Below are 22680 nucleotides of genomic sequence, written 5' to 3'. Positions count from 1 at the left end.
GACATGATTTAATGCAGACGTGATTATATGTGGCGTCTTCAATTAATATGCTTTTGTCACGTTCAAGCATATTAACTTTTAAAATCACCAGCTCAAAGCATATTAACTTTTAAAATCACCAGCTTTAACGCAAACGTTCAGCCGCTAGGTGGTTGAGTTTCAGTGCATGATGCTTTGTAAAGCTTCAAATCCAGAATTTGTGTAGAGCGTAGAGAGCATTGCTGGTATCACCGTCAAAGGAACGGGCGTGCTATAAAAGTTCCAGAGTAAGTCCAAGACATCATCACAGAACATCAACATTTTACTATATAACTAACTTCCAGAGTAAGTCACAACTAGAAGTTTCGCTGCAGTACTATAACAAGCCGCCAGGGGGGCCAAAAACTAATAATTTTGAGGGCTCATCAAGACCTACCCATGTACAAAATATCGAGACAATCTGGTATCTTTGTTCACAGCCACTCCCATGTCAGAGGTGATACTTTGACATACCAGTAGTCTGGCTCACAATAAGATCACGTGAAAGGACAAGTTGTACTTCATTCCATGCATCCATATCCCGTGCACGTGGATCACTCACTCACTCCGCCCCTCAGCTAGAAGCCGCAGGGGCAGTCTGACAGTCCACAAAAGTCCCCACGTGGCGGATCAGCGCTGAAATATCTCTTAAGGTTGCTGTCCAGTTTGTGCCTCACAGGTGGGAATATGTTCATTGCACAAATTCTATATCTCTTATGGTACCTAATTACTCAAATAGTGCATGAAGGGTAAACGTCTAGTGGCTGATAACTGTTTAAAAAGACTAGAACAGTTTCAGCGACAGACGCTTAAGGATCCTATCACTGAATGCGTCTTCTGGGTTTCAACTATAACGCGTTACGCCACCAAAGTCTGTTCAGAAAGTGGTTTATGGCAAGTGGACGAAAAAAAATACACATAAAGTTACTTGTCAATGGGAGCAATTGGTAGGGGTGGGGGGGGTAAGTACATGTGATGGACGTGACCAGATTATCAGTTACCGTCGGTGCATTCTTAATGTTTATTCGAGTGAACGACATAAATCTACAATAGATCACGTGGTACTGTCGACTTCATTCTGAAATGAGGCCCCTCCCATGTCAGATATCTGTGTATGTGAAAGTTCATAGTTCACCTGAGTGAAGAAACAGGTTTGACATTCAATCATGCCATGCACAAGTGTGTGGGTGTGACGCGTTCAGTACTTTTGACGTTTAGTATCCATTTTTTAAAACAAAGGTTAAAACTTTATTGAACCACAATTAATCCAATCGATATAAGAAGAACTATTGATCGTTGCAAATAAAAAACGCTTGATTTTCGAAATTTAGGAAAACAGGTAATTTATGATATTGGTCGAAACAACCGGGGTTTTATACTACAGGTTTTCTGCAGAGCTGCTTTCGACTACATTTATTGTGATACTGTCTCATAAACATTAGACTGTAGACTTCCATTATACTTTTTAAATCCTTTTTCTTGTTCTTTTCAGCTTCTTATAGTGCATACAAATGCATTGTGTTATGATACTCTCTCAGGAAACATTAGACTGTAGACTTTCATTATACTTTTTTGATACGTTCTCTTGTTCTTTTCAGCTTCTGGTATCAAGATGAAGCTTTTCGTCTTGGCTGTCTGCGTCGCCATGGCAACGGCCATAGACCGCGAATGGGAGGCCTTCAAAGTTCGTTACGGTAATAAGAACACATATATGAATACAATTGTAGTTAATCATGTATTTGGACATTTTAGTTAAATTTCCCAAACACTTAGATACATACGGTTCATACCAACATGTTTAATTTCGTAGGGAAACAATACAAGGACATCGATGAGGTCGCTCGGCATAATATCTTTAAGAAAAACCACGATTTTGTGAAGCAACACAACAAGGAGGCAGCCATGGGCAAACACACCTTCTTCATGAAGATAAACGAGTATAGCGATCTGGTGAGTGAATAGAACGGTATCATTATTTATAATGTAGTGAAAGCGTCAGATGTGAATGGAGAAAGCGTGAACAGCAACAGGACAAGGCGTTGCAGTAAACTCATCGAATCGAATGTGCATGCCGACTTTTGGGTTTATAGTATGACATAGCCTGTAAAGCAGGGCACGCCTGTAAGGCAGTATATTGTACTGAGTGCGCCTACCCTCATACCCTGTATAAAGAAAACAGAAATAAATAAATAAATAAATAGCCAAGTCCATTTCTCTTGACCTCAGACAGACGAAGAATTCCGGAGGTTTCGCATGGGTTTACTGAAGACCAAGGAGCCCCAGCCAGCCGAGGGGAAAGTCTTGAAGAGGGTTCCGGAACAGAAGGTCAGCGACACCGTGGACTGGCGGAAACAGGGTGCGGTGACACCGGTCAAGGACCAAGGGCACTGTGGGTCTTGCTGGGCCTTCGGTACGGTGAGTGTCGAGACGTTTCTGGGCTACTTTGTTCAATAGCATTGAACTATAGTATAGGTAATACTACCCTCTCTTTACTCAATGGAATACGTCTCATTTGTTCTTTAACCTGGTGATTTGGATGAGAATATCTCTATATGCTACCTTTATTTGATGTGTAAGAGTAAGATGGTGTCCGTGACCATACTAGGGGGGGGGGGGTAGTATTAGAAAGAAAATCAATCAATCAATCAAAAATGGTTTATTGCTAAAATCAAGAACATTGCAGCAGAAAGCTGAATTGCTTTCAAAGATGTTCATCTTTTTTTAAAAACGTTAACGACTCACAATCTTGGAGTCAAATTGTGGTATAAGAGTTGCACATACATTTAGCATAGTGAAATTCGAATTTTGCTCATTCACATTTGTACTTTACATATCAAAATTACATTAAACTAAACTCATACAATGACAATCTTTCTTTTAGACCGGCGCCCTGGAAGGTCAACACTTCCTGGCTACAGACAAGCTGGTGTCTCTAAGTGAGCAGAACCTGGTGGACTGTTCAGGGAGTGAAGGGAACCATGGCTGCGGGGGCGGGAAGGCGAAAAAAGCTATCGAGTACATCAGGAACAACGGTGGCATAGACACTGAAGAGTGCTACCCCTACACAGCGAAGGTAAGTTTGTCTTGTCGTGCCTTCAACCCCTTGCGGAAATGGGACGCGTGCAGATTCTGCTGTCATGTTCTTTATAATTTTCTGCCTAGTCAACTGTTCTGGCATTCATGAATACTTTATCTGCAGTATTTGTTTATTTATTGGTTCAGCTTACAACGGCCAGGGTTGCACAACTAGTCAATCCTGGGAGCGCCAGCCCAATGTTTCAAAATGTTTAAAACATTCGTGGGGTGTTCGGGAGGTTTGATCAGAGTTGGATGGTTCTCGACCGTAAGTCCCCTGCAAAACCCCTGTCAACCATCCTGGAGTCAGTAGTGTTCGGGGTGTGTGTTCAGGAATCAGATTTGACTCCAATTTAAGTCGTTTTGAGTCGTATACAAAAGGTAGGCCTGGCCTAAATCTGGCCAGAGCTTCCGAACACCAGCCAACCTGTTCGGCTGCTGAATGTGTGACAGGGGCTGAATGTGTGACAGGGCCTGAATGTGTGACAGGGGATGACAGGGGATGAATGTGTGACAGGGGATGAATGTGTGAAAGGCTGAATGTGTGACAGGGGCTGAATGTGTGACAGGGCCTGAATGTGTGACAGGGCCTGAATGTGTGACAGGGGATGACAGGGGATGAATGTGTGACAGGGCGATGAATGTGTGAAAGGCTGAATGTGTGACAGGGGCTGAATGTGTGACAGGTTCTGAATGTGTGACAGGGTCTGAATGTGTGACAGGTTCTGAATGTGTGACAGGGGATGAATGTGCGACGGGATGAATGTGTGACAGGGGATGAATGTGTGACAGGGGATGAATGTGTGACAGGGGATGAATGTGTGACGGGATGAATGTGTGACGGGATGAATGCGTGACAGGGTCTGAATGTGTGACAGGGTCTGAATGAATGTGTGACAGGGTCTGAATGTGTGACAGGGCCTGAATGTGTGACAGGGTCTGAATGTGTGGCAGGGGATGAATGTGTGACAGGGCATGAATGTGTGACAGGGGCTGAATGTGTGACGGGAGCTGAATGTGTGACAGGGGATGAATGTGTGACAGGGTCTGAATGTGTGACAGGGGCTGAATGTGTGACAGGGGCTGAATGTGTGACGGGAGCTGAATGTGTGACAGGGGATGAATGTGTGACAGGGGCTGAATGTGTGACGGGCTGAATGTGTGACAGGGTCTGAATGTGTGACAGACGGTGAATGTGTGACAGGGGATGAATGTGTAACAGGGGATGAATGTGTGACAGGGGATGAATGTGTGACAGGGGATGAATGTGTGGCAGGGGCTGAATGTGTGACGGGCTGAATGTGTGACAGGGTCTGAATGTGTGACAGGGGATGAATGTGTGACAGGGGATGAATGTGTGACAGGGGATGAATGTGTGACAGGGGATGCATGTGTGACAGGGGATGAATGTGTGGCAGGGGATGAATGTGTGACAGGGGATGAATGTGTGACAGAATAAATCAGTAATCCCATCCCATTACAGGATGGAGACTGCAGGTACAACTCCAACTGTATTGGAGCCATCGTGACAGAGGAACCCTACGTTTTCGTCCCAAGCGGGGACGAGGAAGCTATGAAGCAGGCTGTCGGTACATTCGGACCGGTGTCTGTCTCCATCGATGCCATGCCGTCTTTCCACCAGTATGGATCCGGTAAGAAAGTTATTGGTGTTCCGGTAGTGTTAGTACATAGCTTACAAATACTAGCAGAAGTAAACATTCCGTAAACACCAGCCTAACTGTGAGACAAGTATTAAATTAAGTACAGTATTAAATATGACACCAAATAACAATGTCAAACGCAATCGTTATGTATACTGTGACACAATTCATTAACGGGAAATCCAATACTTTCAGTTTTGGGGCCTTTCTACCCAAAATCCTATTTGTAAATGGTGATTTATTGGTTTCTGCCAACCCCGCACATATTTGCGGTTATATCTGACCCGCTCGATGTTCCCCGGCTAGCGCCCGATTGTCCGCTAGGAGGCGCAGCGACTGTAGATTTGACGTCACCGGTAACGTTCCGCTACTAGCGAGAACAATCATGGCGGGCGCATGGTGTGGACCTGAATCAGCTGTGAAACCCTTCCGTTTTGAGCCACAGACAGTAGTGGTGACTCTGACCCCGAACCAATTTGTTATCATGAAAGTTCATCTGTGTTGGTAGTAATCATAGTAAAACTTTAGACTTTATTCCAACACACAGTTTACAGACAGATCAACGGCACTCCCTGGCACTTTTGATCAATTGCTTACGTCACGTATCAGTCTCGTGTGAATAAGGTCACGTGTTTGTAAACCGTAACTCTCGCGAGATCACGTTGTGAAGTGATTGGTCATTAATTATCCTGATGAAGGCAACAGTGGTTGCTGAAAATTTGATCTCTCTGTAAACTGTGTGTTGGAATAAAGTTTGTTTTACTACAACCAATTTGTGTTTTAGGTGTATATGACGACCCCGAGTGCAAGGCGAGCAACCCTTCGAATCACGCAGTGTTAGTGGTGGGGTATGGTACTGAGGACAATCAGGATTACTGGCTTGTGAAGAACAGGTTGGTCTTACATGAAAAACAACCCATTACATGTGTAACTTGGTTCGAGAGGAACATTAATGGATACAAAGAAAGAAAACCATGACCTTATTTGCATAATTCATGAGTTAAGTCTATACGCCTGTGGTAAATGGTGGTCCGGTGACACATTTATATTCATGCAAAATCTTATCATAATCCCTTAAATCGGTCTCTTAGCATTAAACCTTTTGTAGTTACAGCTTCACGATTAAGTAATTAGACTGACATACAAATACTTCAAAATGATTGCCACCCAACAATACTTCAGACAGAGATTTGGAATGAAACTCTTGTTTTCTTTTCCACAGTTGGGGCGATGACTGGGGCACGGAAGGCTACATCAAGATGTCCAGGAACAAGGACAACCAGTGCGGCATCGCTAATGAGGCCGTCTACCCTGTAGTGCCTGAAAGTGACCTTGAATCGTTTATCAACGACATCTATGTCGGTAAAGCAATGTCATGGGTACCTCCGTATAAAGAGGCATTGTTTTCGGTCGGTGTGGGTGTGATTGTGTTAGTGGGTGTGTATAGGCTTGTGCGCTCGTTCATTTGAGTGACGACCTGGGACACCAAAGGCCACAGAAGGTCAGACCAAGCTTAAAACTTTTTTCCAATTCTTTACTTAGTTTTCTGCAACAATTATACAATAAAGGAAAGACAAGGAATAAATAGCTACGTTACTCCTGAACTGAACTTATTTTAGTCTGATGGTACGAACATAACAAATTTTCTGATATTTCCCACTCATGTAGTCATTCTGTTTAGCAAGAAACTTGTGTAAGAGCTTAGTACTGGCATATGAATTAATTACAGTTTTGTAAAATTACTGTACCAAACACAAGAAGTTGTGTCAAGAGGTCGGGAGTCAGCAGAAAATCGGCCTTTGTGATGGCCATGTGCCAGTGGAAAATGCATAGGCGTAGACAATAATGAATAAAGCAAGGCATTTGTTGTATCTACTTCAGTGCATTCAATGCATTGCAAGACACTACAACGTTTAGCGTTTCCAAATAGTTCAATGTAAAACCCTTCGTACTTTATTGCGTCCAGAACAGTACAGGGAATTCCGAGCTATGCCTGTGATAGAAAGAAAATGGTCATGGACTCCTTCATTTGTATTAGATTTGCAGGTGCAACGATACTTTCAAAGTTCAGCTGGTGTCAGTGTGCGTTCACTATACTTTTGTATCGCTACTCACTCAATAAAAACGTTCTAATGAAGTTGGTATTTGTATTGTGATTAATTTTACATTGATTTATTTTCATCAAAGAAAAGGACAGACACGGCATTTCTATCAATAGAAAAAAAAATAAACCTATTCGATCCACATTTGACAATGTAACATTTACACAAAAACAATGACTGTGCGAAACAATGCCAATTGATCGTCTCTGATCACAAGACATCACGTGAGACATAGTCGCCTGTCATTGGTTGTCGTCTACGGCCAATCAAATACCACAATAAGTTACCGTGTTATAAAAGGAACCCCGTGACTCTACACCTCCTTCTGACTTGGCTGACTGACTGACTACGGGTATGTGATACGGATCTCTCTAAACTGTATCGTTTCCGTGCGTACCTTATTAGTAGATATACTCTAGTTCGTATCTGCTATATCGTAGACAATTGTCTTCAATCAGCCTATTAAGAAACGATAACTGGGAGTTTAGTAATGTATACTATACCCTCCCTATCCTTACGTGCTTTTTAAGTCATAGACATAGATCGGGGCTCTTACCTTTGTTCCTTAGATCTATTAGTATTAGATATATTAGTATCTAGGGAAGGTGGGTACTAATTCTAATCTCGTGATATGGTCACACATTGCACAATGTTTAAATGTTAGTTTGACACTTATTGATGGAAAAAAGTGGCTAAAGAATACGACCTAATATGCTGTGTCATATAGGGTAGCCTTTATTTACAATATCTCTAGTCACGAGTTGATCTCGTGTTAGGTAATGTTTATCGAGTCAACTATTCTAGATTTACCTTTGCCTGGCAAAATGCTGACCTTTAGTCGTTATGTATAACATGTACATACACATGGCGCCGATATCGGGCAATTTTGTGAAAGTCTCTCTTAATCGTGGAGACAAAACTATGAAAAGTTTTCAGGATAAATGATACACGATACAGTAGCGCACAAACATTGAAAAGCATTTTCATCTGGAACAGATTCGAGTGCATGTACATACCTTACCATACAGTGATATTAATATTAAGCAACATGACAAAAATTAGTTTTCCAAATTTTAGTTGGAAACTGGCACAACACGATGCAGCTTTTATTGTGTTTCTGTTGCAATGTGGGCTTGTACCACATATCTTCGTTGACGTTTTTGTATATAATCATTTGCAATAGGCATCGCATGCATGTACTACTAGTATGTTAACCGGCATGTGCACAGCAGTCCTATTCGGTGACCCTTGGACTTTACTGTAATGCCACGAAACAGCAACGCCATGCTTTTTATTTAAGAAAGATTACGTAACCTTTAAAAATATCAATATATACTTATGCCTGCAATTGATATCTTATTATAATATTTAGAACCTGTTATGCGAAATGAGAAGTGATAAGCTTTGTTGCAATCAATAAAGATTGGGCGCAAATATTGTTTTGGAAAATCAGGACCATCGTGTTAAAATTATTGCCATTTAAGTCACAGTCTTGTTCTTTCAGCTACTGAAATCAAGATGAAGCTTTTGATTGTTATTGTCTGCGTTGCCGCGGCAACAGCCCTCGACCAGGAATGGGAGGCCTTCAAACTTCTTCATGGTAAGTTGATAGTTCTTATGTAGATTAATGTTATCGTAATAAAACATTTACTTTCCTGTCTTTTCTTCAAGTATGTGTCTGATTTGCAAAGTATGACATGCATTCCTTGAAAATACTCAATGTTAACCAATCTCCAACTAAAAATTTTAAAGAGATGGACTCACTCAATCTTCTTCAGCTATCTAACCCAATCGCTCAGGGCACGTGACTTTTTAAACGTATGACGTCAGCAATGGGTCAAAGTTTGTTAGAAGTCGATATCATCCCCCGTCCCGGGCTATTATGAGTTTTATAACGTATTGATTTGCCACCAGGTAAGCAGTATAACAGCCTGTCCGAGGAGAACGCCAGGCACACCATCTTCGAGGAGAACAGCAGGATCGTCAAGCAGCACAATGAGGAGGCAGCCATGGGCAAACACACCTTCTTCATGCGCATGAACAAGTTTGGCGACATGGTGGGTGAAGAAAAGCAGCCCTTTCAGTCCGTTGTCTGCTATGTTAATGTCGCGAAAATTGGTCATATATACATGGAATAGTTCAAGTAAAAATCCTCCCCACACCATCTCCATTTCTATAGCCCTTGTATACAACCCTGATCATATTGGATCTCAACCCTGTCAATCAACTGAAACGCAATCTCCATCCACTCACTTCAAATAATTGCTGTTTAGGACGGTATAAAACATAAACTACTCCTAAACCAGCGCCACCCAAAGCAATATTTCCGTCGACGTAATGACTAACTATTGATTTTAGAGCCAAGAATAGGACCTTTAAGATACGCCTACTGCATGTTCATCGCTCTGTTTCACCACAGACAACCGAAGAGTTCAAGATGCTGGTGATCGGCTCAGGTTTTATGCCGTCCAACAAGACCGCCGAGGGGGGAGTCTTCGAGAGCCTGCCGGGACTGAAGGTCAACGACACCGTGGACTGGAGGGAGAAGGGAGCCGTCACCAAGGTCAAGAACCAGGAACAGTGCGGGTCCTGCTGGTCCTTCAGTGCGGTGAGTGCCACAATAACTCTTGCGGGACATTTTAGACTGTTTTTAAGACTATGATATTCAGTAGGTCTCAATGCCTGTGACACAAAATGTAAGTTTGTAACGTTACATTCCAGTCACAGTACGTATTAGTTTTGAGTCAATTTTCATTATGTATTTCTTGGTATCCAATATCATCACAGTATCGCACCAGACCAGACTACGTTGCAATAAGCAGGGAAATAGATAAATCAAACAACCCTGTCAATCAACTGATACCCATTCTCCGCCCACTCACTTCTAATCCTCACTTTTGATTTCCCTTGTAGACCGGTTCCCTGGAAGGCCAGCACTTCCTGAAGACCGGCGAGCTGGTTTCCCTGAGCGAACAGAACCTGGTGGACTGTTCTCGAAGGGAAGGCAACAAGGGCTGCAAGGGCGGAAACATGGACCAGGCTTTCAAGTACATCAAGATGAACGGCGGCATCGACACTGAGGAGTGCTACCCTTACAGGGGAAGGGTAAGCTCAAAACAAGTTTTCCCAATGTATACTGCCTGACATCTAAATGATGTCATTTCGGAAAGGAGGGAGGTTGATACAAAATTTACAAATCCTCTGCAACTGTCTAATTTTCTATTGAATGGCATATCTACATGTACAGGCATGGTCTTACTAAACATGTAACGTTAAGTTTGATGAATAAAGCATATTAAGCATCTTATAGGTCGTGAGTAGTTCCATGGTTCTTTGATCTAGTTCTACTTGCATGCCACAATAGATGTTTCATTTCTGATAAATGATTCAACGAATGAAGACTGGGTTTTAATTGCTCCTCATAAACATTCCCTTGGACCAGACCATGTCATTTTCTCACTAACGTTAAGTTACATATCTTACTACATTCCGCCACAGGACGAGACCATGTGCAGGTACAAGTCCAGCTGCAGCGGAGCCACCCTGTCCAGCTACACGGACATCAAGACCGGGGACGAGATGGCCCTGATGCAGGCTGTCGGCACGGTCGGGCCCATCTCCATCGCCATCGACGCCGGACACAAGTCCTTCCAGCTCTACCACCACGGTAAGACAAATAGGACGATCCTCTTAGAACACCTCCGTCAAAGTAGAACGGGGCAGTTCGAACAATGCGTTTCCGTCAATTATGTTTTTATTAGTGGAGTTTTATGTTTTGATGGAGGTAGGTGAGCCTATGGGATAGGTCTATTCCTTGGGGCAACAATGTCAATGACTGGTCTAAACCTTCTTAATACAACGAATGCCTCCTGTCTTTAGTAAATGTTGTGTGAGCTTAATTCAATATGTCAATGAAGTTTAGATACATCCAGGTGATGACACACGGAAATTGGTAATTTTTTTTTATCTAAGCAACTGATCTAACTTACTCAGGTGCTTCTGTAACAATTTCCTAGTGTACAAACATCAATACTTTTACCAGCCTTATGAAACTGTTGACGGAAATCATATTTTTCAGGTGTGTACAACGAGCCCATGTGCAGCTCTAAGAAGCTGGACCATGGTGTTCTTGCTGTAGGATATGGTACTGATGATGGTACTGACTACTGGCTCGTCAAGAACAGGTCAGTATATGGATGCTAATATCATGTACAACATATCTACGTGTGCCTAGCCGTAGACCTTGTTAGTTCATGCCCTGTACCTCGGCCACACAAATACAATGACTACTAGTAGTAATAGGCAAAGCTAACTTGTATAATCATGTAAATACACCGAGGATTTCACAACTCCGTGAAGTCGCTGCGAAATTCTTGTTGTTATACGTTATTGTGAATTTCTCACTAGTTCTGTGTACATTCCACTATCTCTTCCTCCTAGCATGTGGTAAGACCATTTGACATCCTTCCTGTCAGTCTGTGGTTACAGCATTCTCCCTAATTTCCTGTAACGTTAACTCTCAGGTATTCAAATACCTGCGGACACACAAGCACCCAAAACAGACAAACACAGAAAACAAGACTTCAGAGTACGGATGTAACTAGAGATTGAGCCTCAGATTTGTTCAAAACCTTGTTAATTATATGTTGTTCTTTTTACTACAGCTGGGGCGCCGAGTGGGGCATGGAGGGTTACGTCATGATGTCCAGGAACAAGGATAACCAGTGCGGCATTGCCACTGACGCCAGCTATCCTGTCGTCTAATGCAATAAATCCTAACTACAGTTAAAGACGGCTAGTGACATAACACACTCTCAAAACAATGTATCATATCATGTTATATTACTCAACCAACAATTGTACCGTTGCGTATTCTATATTGGTCGATGTCATTCGTGTATTTACTTCTGTGTGTTGTTGTTCGGTCTCATGTCATGAGAATGAAATTCGCAACATTTCAAAGAACACAAAGTCTTGTAATTTACCGAATTCGATAAGGAGCTTAGTCTGTCTTAAAAAGGAAGGCCATCTAGCGGTTTGAGCAGATCTGTAGCTGCGACTGACAGTCAAACGCCTGGTTCTTGTAGATGTGCGCTGAGAGTACAGATAAAAGTGTACGGAAAAGCTTTTGTATTATCAATAAAATAAATCCATACTGTACCATTGTAAGTTCTTTTTTTAATTTCCCTGTTCGTTGATATTTCTAGACAACAGCAGGGTTTGTATTGAAGTGTAGTATCCCAAACACAATTTCAATACTCTTCCTGTACTAGTAAAATGATCTAATGATTTACTTTTATTACAACATTCTGAGCTATAACACGTAGGTAACCAATCGTGTTGTATTTTACAGCATTTCGTATATTCTATTACCACCAAATGTTTATCAAATGTAACAACCCCCCCCCACCCACACACACACACTTTAATAGGAGAATATTTGAACCCTAACGTCATAAATAGAATTAACGAGAGAATCGTGGGTCAGACAAAATCAACCGTGATAAGATGTAACAATAATATCAATTTGCTCTACAAATAAACAAGGGCAGAGGCTAACCAGAGCTAAGCGCCTCTGGTTGGTTCGCCGGGGGTCACGTGAAAAATAGACGCGTGTCATTGGCTGTCTTTCATCAACCGATCAAAGAAGTCGTTTTGCCTAGATAGCGTTTTGTTTAAGCCATCTGATGACCTCACAGTATCCACCTTAGGATAGACTTGCTACGGGTTTATCGTGGAGCTCTGTCCACAAACAAGGTAATGACTTTCTCTGCTCTGTACTACTCATGCCCTATTCTATATCCGTACTAGCGTAAAGCCCCGCTACATTCTGGCTTAAAAAAATATATGGTGGCCGAAATGGACTATGGTTGGAATGGTCCATTATTGCCATTATGTAATACGCACCGTGTGTGTGTCAAAGACATAACATCTTGGAGAATAAGTGTACGTCGACGTCGGCCTAAGTACGAACTGCGTACACAGTGCGCTATATAGATTTTGGTAAAGTTCTTAAACCATGCAATTAATGATATGTCAAAAGTAAAAACCCTAAGCCATTGTCTACGACACCTGTAGTCACGAGGCAACCTCGCGTTGTATCAAGAACAAAGGTGACGTTTGCCGAGGTAACTATTACAAGCTCACCTTTGCCCACCAGTATTGTTTTACATGTCAGGCGCTATCTCTCTGCATTACGCAACACAAGCATTAGGTACAAGCTACCACGATATTAAAAACACATAAAAGTTACCTACGGCATACGGTTGTTTTCAACAATATTGGTGTAACGTAAATACATACAACTTACTAAGAGCTGTTAGAATTTAACGCATGGGGGAAAGGGGCCCGGGTGTTACACTTGTAAATCAGCTGATACTGATATGTGAATCAGTATTACGTCAGGAGACAAAGTTTCACTTGTTGATATATATTCAATCTGGTTCTTTCAGATTTTTATATCAAGATGAGGCTGTTCGTTGTTGTTGTCTGCGTTGCCGTGGCAACCGCCTTAGATCCGGAGTGGGAGGACTTCAAACGTCGCTACGGTAAAACCAACACTCTTAAGATAGCCTAAGCAGCAGGAGCTATTTAATCGTCTTCCTATCCATCTATTCATAATTTTGGCCTGAAATACTTGTCAAGATATACATGTTCATGGCTATACATGAATGAATACAAGAATGGGGTCCTTCGCGCTTGACCTTGCGCCTCCGCAGTCGTAACCTGAACCGGCTGATACTAATAGGCCAAGGACATTATGAACATGCTAACACTATGAGCTTTATATACATTCAGAATGGCTGCATTTCTTCTGTAGATGAGTTCAACGTTAATCTATTGTTTCTTGTTAGGTAAACGATATGAGAGTCTGTCTGAGGAAAACGCCAGGCACTCCATATTCGAGGAGAACAACAGAATGGTGAAGCAGCACAACGAGGAAGCAGCCACGGGCAAACACACCTTCTTCATGCGTATCAACAAGTTCAGCGATCTTGTAAGTAAAATCATTTTTCCGTGATTCTAAATATACTGCTTTATCGGAAAAATACCGCATCTAATAAAGTCATTTATGAATGGGCGTAGAAGTAAAGGATTATGAAATATGTCCTGTGATTAGGCATCACACATAAAAGGATGTCCACCAAGTCAATAATGTTGTTGACGATCCCCCTATGGACTTTAGGATGGATATTTTAGGATGGATATACACCATGTACAACGTTGAAATGTTGTTCGATGTTATATTTTACCATTTAGAATGGGTTTAGGACGTAGTAAGCATTTATTTTCAGACAAACGAAGAACGCCAGCAACTTCTGATGGGCGCGGGTCTGCTGCAGTACAACACGAATCCGCCAGAAGACAAAATCTTCAAGCCTTCACCCGACCTAAAGGTCAACGACACCGTAGACTGGAGGGAGAAAGGTGCCGTGACGGAGGTGAAGAACCAGAAACAGTGCGGGTCCTGCTGGGCTTTTAGTGCGGTGAGTATCGGCACGGTCCGGTATTGGTACGATTTCAATAGCTCTGAACACTTTGAAAGCCTTAAACCTGGCCTAGATACCAGACCCATAACACTCTATCTAGGCCCAGAGTAACCAGCGTGTAGATTAGGGCCTAACTGAGGGGGCTGTGGTATAATTTCCTTGGGGCATGTTGGCCCTTCCTTGGGTTATGTTGGCCCATGAGCTGAAGACTGTCCTGTGTAGGCCCTGGAAACAGTCTGGCACCCAGGCTACCTTAACCCAGGGCATACAGCAGGATCAAAACTTTGTCAGTCAAGTGCAAACAAATCTCCGCCCTCTCACTCTGGAATCCAAATATGCAAACCTTGAATAATTTATCGCCATCCAAAACAACACTTCCTTCCCGGACGCAATAAGGGTAGTACTAGTGACCACAATTGCAATCTCTCTCCCAGACGGGCTCTTTGGAAGGTCAGCACTTCCTGAAGACAGGCGAGCTGGTGTCCCTGAGTGAACAGAACCTGGTGGACTGTTCTCGCAGTGCGGGCAACAAGGGTTGTGACGGAGGGCTCATGGACCAAGCCTTCGTCTACATCAAGGATAACGGCGGCATCGACACTGAGGAGTGCTACCCCTACAAGGCAGAGGTGATGTTGTGCTAGCCTCTACCAAGCTTCGGGAAGAGGCTGAAAAGAATAGAAAAACGGTAGCGGCAAACTGTGCTCTTAGCGGAGCACCTGCCATTTCTTCTCTTTCCAGCCGAAGCTTGGTGGAGGCTAATCTTGCACAGACTTTTCCTGTAGCTGCCTTACAAATGTACATTCAGCTGTGGCCATGTTCACCACCTTGTGCTGATATAAGTTATCTACGTACTAAAGCATCATAACATTCCAAGTTTCGTTTCGAGCATTTATAGAAGTAACTGTGGAGACACAAACAGACACACGAAGGTCATTATACTGCACCAGGAGAGGTAGTCAGTGTGAGGCAGTTTTGAGACAGGCCATTGCCATACAGTGGCTGATATTTTGTATTGCTAGCAATTGACTACAGCTTTATCCTATTTCATGACCACAGAACCACAAGTGTCATTATAATGCGAACTGCAGTGGAGCGACCGTGCGCAGCTACCACCACATCTTCCCGCCTCATGACGAGAAGGCCTTACTGCGGGCCGCCGGTAGTGTCGGGCCCATCTCTGTCAGCATCGACGCCACTTGGGGCTCCTTCTTCCACTACAGCCACGGTGAGAGCGTATTGGATGTTTCGAACGGCATAGCTTTTTCACACTCACAAACAAACCGACAAACACAAAAGCTCCATTGCAATAACTTAAATGAACCCGCCACATGGCACATATCGAACTTGACCTTCCTTTTTTCCTTAATCCTACCAACCTACCAAATCTGATCACGATCCATTGACAGCATCACGAGTTATCAAAGTACAGCGAAACTTTGTTTTGTTTCAGGTGTTTATGACGAGCCGAAGTGCAGCTCCACACACCTGGACCACGGTGTATTGGTTGTGGGATATGGCTCTACTAATGGATCCGACTACTGGCTCGTCAAAAACAGGTCAATAATAGATTCATATATGCATGTACATAAACTGTTGGTTACATAAACATAAGGGACTTTTAGGCCAGGACCTGACTGCAGTTTTGCAATTTTTACACATAAATACGATAATGCACTATCAAAATCAGACAAACAGTAAAAGTAGAGGTCATCAGTAAAACTCTGCTTTTCTTTACCACAGTTGGGGCAAGGAGTGGGGCATGGAAGGCTACATCATGATGTCCAGGAACAAACACAACCAGTGTGGCATCGCTACTGCTGCTGTCTACCCTGTAGTCTGACAAACTGGACTCTAGAGGAAATAAAGCGTACCAAAAACGGCCCTTTTTTTACAATGAGACACAATAAGTGACCAGGCGCAGTCGTGTGAGTTTATTGGTTGATTCGCAAGATGATCGAACACTCACGCGGTAAGCATGGAGCTATCTGATTACTGACACAGAACGACAATGAAGTTTAAAAGGGTAAAAAGCCGCGAGCACCACGCCACCCAAAATGTAGCATATCTAAGTACGTGCATATATCGTCTAAACGTCTTCTAATCTGATCATCTTAAACAGTCATATTTCATTGTATCCAAGTTTCCAAACATTGGTGTCTTATTCTTACGCACTGCTGGAATGTGTTATTCTATGTAATGTTTTTGCACATAATAAAGCAAAGGCACTGAAACTCTGCTCAACTTCGGTCCACCCTGACTGTCCATCACAATAGTAAGATTTGCCCAGGCACGATTCTGGACACGCGCGGACTATCCAGCATTGTGCCTGTGGTCCTAGCGTATCTAGAGGCAGCAGACAGTGTCTGAGGAGCATGGTTCTGAGTAAAGTACTTAAACTTTCAGGTGACTGTAAACAGGTGGCTTATTCAGATCTTCCTTGCGGTTGCGTAAAAGAATTCACACGGCCATTCGTCCACCATGGACACCTGTTTAATCTCGATGTCGGTGCAGCCGTGACTGACCAGAGCGTCACGAAGAAACGCCTCGTTGAGTTCGAAGTCGGCAAACTTTTCCGTCTCGACGATGATGTTGTTTTTGAAGTCGCCCAGAAGGACCAGCCCGCCGCCAGGTTTGACGAGTGACGCCATGTTGCCCACGCCTGCGCGGTACTGGTCAGGCGAGTCGCACGCCAGCTCCAGACAGAAGGACGACACGACCACGTCGAACGGATCAACGCTGAGAGAAGGGAAAAATTTTTTGAAAGAAAAAATAACGACGAACTACGCTGGCTTTGACAGAGGATTTAAGACCATATAACACATACAATGCCAAAGCACGCACACACAAGAAATGCACCATTCTTGTACACACAAAAAACGGCTTCCCTAATCCATGCCACATCGACAGTGCACCACTTAGCTACTTGTAGACGCAATATGAGTTAGTTTCTTTTGCACTATCCTTAAGACAAACCTTTCAGTACAAAGCGGGTTGCTCTGTTTGACGTCACAGTGTACCACGGATTTAATAGCTTTTCGCAGACGGGCTGCTATTTCGTCTGGACTTGAGCTGGAAATAAAAGCCCATACTTCATTTTTCATCAAAAGCCACAAAAAGATTTAAAACTGTTCAGAAGTTTTAATTATGCACTTAAGCTCCGGAAACGGGGTTTAACAAACTCACCTGTTTCCCTCCAGTTTGCTGATATACCGGAAATACGCACCCCAATCGAATGCTTCCGGGTCACCGTCTACCCACTTCTGAAGCTCCTCCCGACACACCTTCAAAAGAGCTTATCTTTACTTAGTCTTCTAAAAGTTGATATTACTTAGCGCACAATAAAATCATGATCATCCTCCATAAAACGATACCAAAATATCTGCATTCCCGTTACAATATTATCTGTTTGAAACACATGAATTGCCTTAAAAAATTCAGGGCATGCCGGGTAACAACCCTGTCAATCAACTGAAATCCAACCTACACCCACTCATTTCTAATTCTTGCTGCTGAGGTCGAGATATGTTCAAACCCCAGCGCCACCCCAAACAATACTTCCGTTTTGAAGGTAAAAGGGTTCCAATACAAAGGTAATTAAAGCGAACTGAAAGGCAAAATCTCAAAAAGTGTAAACTTTTGTAATACCGGGAGGTAGTCAGAGCAGGTGATGTCCGGGAAATATTTGCTCGCACTCAGGACGCTCAGAACGGACGGGCCTGTGCCGATGTCCAACAGTCGCTTTCCCTGGAAAATACCTATAAAAATCTTCTTTACATAAATATCATTGGTGTTATTTCCACTATAGATAGGAATCATCATTATCAAAAGCTCACTATTCACGACATAAAAGTCATAATATTGCTGTAATGATCTTTGTACATCGAGCGACAACTGAGGCGAAAGGTCAATGACTGCCCCTTGAGCACTCCTGTAAACAATACCCGTGTTTATGAACCGTTTTATGGTGTCTAGTGGCGTGAAACCAAGCCCTACCAACTCACGTAGGAACACGCAAACTCCTGATATTCAGTATACAACGCAATTCTGAGGCATTAATAGCAGTATCTTAGATGCTACAAGATAAGAATACACCTTTACACTGCCATTTTCTCTTCTCAAGAGCGAGCTTTTGACAGGTGTAATCTAGCTTTCTTTACCCTCCCAGAGCAGTAGACCGTGACGTGTTTACCTGAGCCGAATGTCTGGTGTAGGTGGTCCATTATGAAAAGCTGGACACATTCCTTGTCGTCTTCCCCTTTAAAGGCGCTGAAATGTTTATCCAGGTACTCCCGCGGTTTGAACTCCTGGGTGTAATATTCTGCCACCGACTGCTCTTCGGTTGCCTTTGAGTTTGAGTCAGCCATTTTGCTCCGGTGCCTAGCAAAAGGAGCGAAGCAAATACAATCGTCTCACTGAAGTATACAATAATACACATACACATTTTCTAGTCCGAGTTTGTGTAATCTGTTTATCAGTGTGCTATATTTTGAGCCAACGAACCGTAAACATACCTACTTTAAAGAGAAGCTGTTGTCAACAAGCTTCCTGGTTGATGACCTTTGCACTTCAACCTTGACCTACAGATCGTTGACCTGCCTAGACGATACCAATAGCTGTGGCTGTAGTAGGTCTGTATCACCATTGGTTCTTTATGTAGTAAAAGCACACCGTTTCGGAGGTATCGTTTATCTTGTGGTTATATTTCGGTGTTGGGAAGATGTGCGGGTATGTGTTGTATATTTATGCCGGTTTCGTGTTTTGTCAGAGCCAGAGGTTGGTCAGGAAAGTCTTATGCAATTAGTATACTTTTCATTCAATGTACATTTTGTTATGTCTTTGAATCCTTTTATTTTGGATTCAGTTTTTTTATTGAGTCTCCATCGTATCATACACATTATACAACCATGCATCAATTAATATACAATGATTAATATACAAAGAAAAGCCTAAACCTAACCCGAAAAATAATCCTAATTCTAAACCTAATGTTGGCCCTAACACCAACCATAACCTGCTAACCAAGGAGATACTACCCATACCCTACCTATAAACTCCAGACACGAGTGTAGCAATGTGTTGTTCGTCTTGTGCAGTTCTCTGACAGCTAGGTTCACCCCGCTAGTCTCGGCTACCCTACACGAGCACTACCGGTATCTCACAATCTCACAGAGCAAATCTGGTGGGATCAGATACTTTAGTATTTGGCGCTACACCGGCTTCAGACTGAAGGCTCTGGACAACACTCGCAGGTGCAATGATAATGAGGAGGCAAAAACACCGCGACAATGCAGTGTACATCTGTTCTCTTACCTTTTCACTGACTTCTCCCTCTGTGAGACAAGCAGGGTCATACAAGATCAGTACCTTCGTTTCTAAACCCTTAAACCGTGATAGACAATCTACTATGATGGCAGAATTGACAGGATGCATAATAGAGTCCTCAGCACTTTGACACTGAATGCCTTTGGCCTGAAGATCTTCTACTACCTCAGGTACGTCTTTGATAGTCCTGAGGAGGACACATATGTCCTTTGCGCTCACATTGTTTCCAACTAGGCGATGCACGTGTTTAGAAATGTAGTCAGATGCGGTTTTGGGAGCGGAGTCGGGCGTTTGGTCCATTTTGTCCCACTCCACGCACAAACCCGTGATGTCGTGTCCAATAGAGTAGTCAGTATCTTCATCGGTATCACTGAAGTACTTCTTAAACTGGTCAAAAACGCTGCCCGTCATCCGGTACACTTTGCGCAGTTGGATCGCGCTGGCCAGTTCTTCTTCAGAGAACCCTGTCGCGGCTGTCTTGTAGACGTGTTGGTTGTTGTCGAGGAAAATCCAACGAAAATTCCTCTTGCATAGTGATTTTGCCTGGATCTCCTTCAGCAAAGCTCGCCAGTTACCGATGAAGTCTTCGCCCTCGTCTACAAAGATGTGGTCAAAGGTGCAGACGCGATGGATTCGCGGTTTGTCATCTAGGATACGGTCAACCAATGCACACCTCTCCTCATCACTCATTTCTGACACATTTTTATTGCCGTTCTGACTAAGCTGACACAAGATGGAACCAAACGTTCTAACTGTAACCAATCGACAGTCTTCCAGTTCTTTTGTGAGTCTGATTTCTAGCGGTTTGTTGTAGCAGAGAACGAGGATCTTCTCGTCTTTCCCAGTTTTGCCGATGTCTCTGTTGAGAGCCCGTACCTTGTGCAGTAGGATGGAGGTCTTCCCGCTGCCGGCGGGACCTGTGATGAGCTGGTACCGCGGCAGACCCACGTTGTTCAGGAGAGCGAGTTGCTGACTGTTGAACATCTGCAGGACGTCTCGGGTGGTGTCGTCTACCAGTTTGCCCAGGGTACAGGCGGTGGCGCTGCGAAGGCCAATGAACCTGTAGGTACCGGACAGTGATGAACTTAAATTTGTAAATAAACAGGGTAATCAGAGATTTCACAAAATGAATACAAAATACAATCATGTTTGAAGGCTAGTCATTCACCCAATTTTTGTCCGATTCTTTAGGTATGTTTACAAGGCCTGGAAGATAATACTAGTACATTGTAGTACCTATATTTTAAGAAAGTCGTACGTAATCGGAATATAGCGTTACGCGTCATTCTACATTTCTGTAGATAGTTATTAAAAATACCTTCATACCATTGCGACTGGAAACATGTAGCAGGCTTTGTTCAAGGTTGAAGAAAAGCCTTACACTAAGATAGATCTGTGAATGTTACCTGCAGAGTAAGCCCCTGTACAAGTCTTCCCGGATGCACAGCGGCCGGACACAGCCGATGTTCCTGTCCCACCACTGGCGGAAACACAAGCCATCCTGACAGTCCTCCAAGAAACAACCGTCCTTGTAGGCATCCATACTGTCCTGGGGTCTTCTACAGTTGGGCATGACCACAAAAGCCGGGTTCCGAAACAGGGCAGTGGACGCCTCCCTGGGTACTCTGTCCTTCAGGTACTCCGCGAGAGCCTTTCTTGCTTTGTTGATTTGGTCTTGAGCTTTCTTGAACCGTTTTCGAAGAATACTGTGCGAGCTGACTGCCTTGACTTCCATGAAGATGACCCCGTATTTCTTACTGACGATGACGAAGTCTGTTTCTCCATACACCCTCCAGACGTCCTGACCGCGGTGAACTTGTTCGTTGAAACTGAAGCTGTGAATCACGAACATCGGGTCGCGGAGGTCATTGCCAAGCTCGTGGAGAAGGCGGTAAATATGCCCTTCTGCGTCGTCGCCCTTCCTTTGGACCTGATCTACCGGTTCTCCAGAAAAGGAGAATATGGGAGGTACCATGTGAAAAGCGGTCAACCAGTCAGGGTAGTTGTTCTTGATATACTTCTCCACTTCTGTGTTGCTGAACTCCACTGATCCATCATCATGCAGAGATCGCTGTGCTGTGAAGTTGACACGAGGACAGTTGTCCATCTTGCTCCGGCTTTGTTGGCTGGTACTAGTGAGGGATGAATATGGCCTGCTCTACCCTCTAGCTGAATTAGGTTGCTAAATGGACGATACAATTGTATAAACGGGCGTTTTAGAACATACAATTACATTGGTCAGGCGCCCAAATATCCCCAATCTGCATAGGACCGTATAGCGATTCAGGAAGCGCTGCTTTTATGAATTTGTATGCAGTCCGTAACTTAAGGGGCTTCTTGAGCCGCCACGACTTCAATCTGCATAAAACATGCTCCTGTATGTAACCATGTAACGAGCATTTCCCGAAATCAGAGTTCAAACGTTCTACTACCTGGTGAGGCAGAAAAACGTCCTCACCGATACCGTGCACAGCGCACCCGGAAGTACATGTATCATATAACGTTACTAACATAATATGTGTATATGATTTGCTCAAAGCAATCAAGCGATAATAAACAATTACAAATCTCTTCGATGAAGCGCGGTTTGTATCGATTATCAGAATTGACATCAGGAAAAGCGAGGTTTTTGCTAGAAGCTTTCAAATTCTATGGTAAGATACCTTGATCTTGGAACAGGCCGCGCCTACCTGCCCACTGTGCTCGCCTCACCTTTGACCCTACAAGCCGTACCATGTTTTTGAAGGGGTGGGCAGGGCTCAAGTACATGGTGCCACAGAGGTACGCCGACTAGATATTATCACACATCAGTCATTTAATTGTATGGCCCATTCATTTGAAGAGGTTGAGATATTTATTTCCGTTTTATTTGGTCAGGGTGACCTATCTCATTGTGCATCATGTTCTGAAATTCCAGCCTCCTTGGTTTGCAATGTGTTCCTGTAAGCAGCTGCAAATGTACAAATAGTCATTGTCGTACCTCTCCTTGGTGCTGAACGCTATCCATTGGCA

General features: G+C 43.4%; 5 protein-coding genes across 6 annotated transcripts; 3 read left to right on the top strand and 2 right to left on the bottom strand.

The window, feature by feature from the left end:
- The first annotated feature begins 1630 nt into the window (after positions 1-1630).
- Positions 1631-6260, top strand: LOC109469276 (cathepsin L1-like). The gene is made up of 7 exons (XM_019767777.1): positions 1631-1712; positions 1829-1968; positions 2245-2433; positions 2900-3091; positions 4577-4745; positions 5539-5647; positions 5977-6260. Exons 1-7 carry the CDS (start codon positions 1631-1633, stop codon positions 6221-6223), a joined length of 1128 nt encoding a protein of 375 aa, XP_019623336.1. The 3' UTR covers positions 6224-6260.
- A 2088-nt stretch (positions 6261-8348) lies between these two features.
- LOC109469285 (cathepsin L1-like) lies at positions 8349-12016 on the top strand. Its single transcript, XM_019767789.1, has 7 exons — positions 8349-8456; positions 8771-8913; positions 9276-9464; positions 9770-9961; positions 10355-10523; positions 10935-11040; positions 11521-12016. Exons 1-7 carry the CDS (start codon positions 8375-8377, stop codon positions 11618-11620), a joined length of 981 nt encoding a protein of 326 aa, XP_019623348.1. The 5' UTR covers positions 8349-8374; the 3' UTR covers positions 11621-12016.
- Positions 12017-13312: 1296 nt separating this feature from the next.
- On the top strand, positions 13313-16291 carry LOC109469284 (cathepsin L1-like). Its single transcript, XM_019767787.1, has 7 exons — positions 13313-13404; positions 13711-13853; positions 14152-14343; positions 14781-14972; positions 15403-15571; positions 15797-15902; positions 16087-16291. The coding sequence occupies exons 1-7, from the start codon at positions 13323-13325 to the stop codon at positions 16184-16186; spliced, it is 984 nt and encodes a 327-aa protein (XP_019623346.1). The 5' UTR covers positions 13313-13322; the 3' UTR covers positions 16187-16291.
- A 459-nt stretch (positions 16292-16750) lies between these two features.
- Positions 16751-18917, bottom strand: LOC109469295 (indolethylamine N-methyltransferase-like). Of its 2 annotated transcripts, none has more exons than XM_019767802.1 (6): positions 18858-18917; positions 18536-18723; positions 17992-18101; positions 17530-17627; positions 17320-17415; positions 16751-17082 (listed from the first exon to the last, which is right to left on the bottom strand). In XM_019767802.1, the coding sequence occupies exons 2-6, from the start codon at positions 18708-18710 to the stop codon at positions 16773-16775; spliced, it is 789 nt and encodes a 262-aa protein (XP_019623361.1). In that variant the 5' UTR covers positions 18711-18723; positions 18858-18917; the 3' UTR covers positions 16751-16772. The 2 variants fall into 2 exon arrangements, with proteins under 2 accessions (XP_019623361.1, XP_019623360.1); XM_019767801.1 differs by having other exon boundaries at positions 18862-18912.
- Positions 18918-19509: 592 nt separating this feature from the next.
- On the bottom strand, positions 19510-21846 carry LOC109469074. Its single transcript, XM_019767460.1, has 2 exons — positions 21075-21846; positions 19510-20728 (listed from the first exon to the last, which is right to left on the bottom strand). The coding sequence occupies exons 1-2, from the start codon at positions 21773-21775 to the stop codon at positions 19510-19512; spliced, it is 1920 nt and encodes a 639-aa protein (XP_019623019.1). The 5' UTR covers positions 21776-21846.
- Positions 21847-22680: the final 834 nt, after the last annotated feature.

This window comes from Branchiostoma belcheri, unplaced genomic scaffold (assembly GCF_001625305.1).
Source record: "Branchiostoma belcheri isolate BF01 breed outbred unplaced genomic scaffold, Haploidv18h27 scaffold20, whole genome shotgun sequence".
Taxonomy (NCBI): Eukaryota; Metazoa; Chordata; class Leptocardii; order Amphioxiformes; family Branchiostomatidae; genus Branchiostoma; species Branchiostoma belcheri.
Note: the sequence above shows the minus strand (reverse complement) of the source record. Positions and strands in the feature narration are given on the sequence as shown.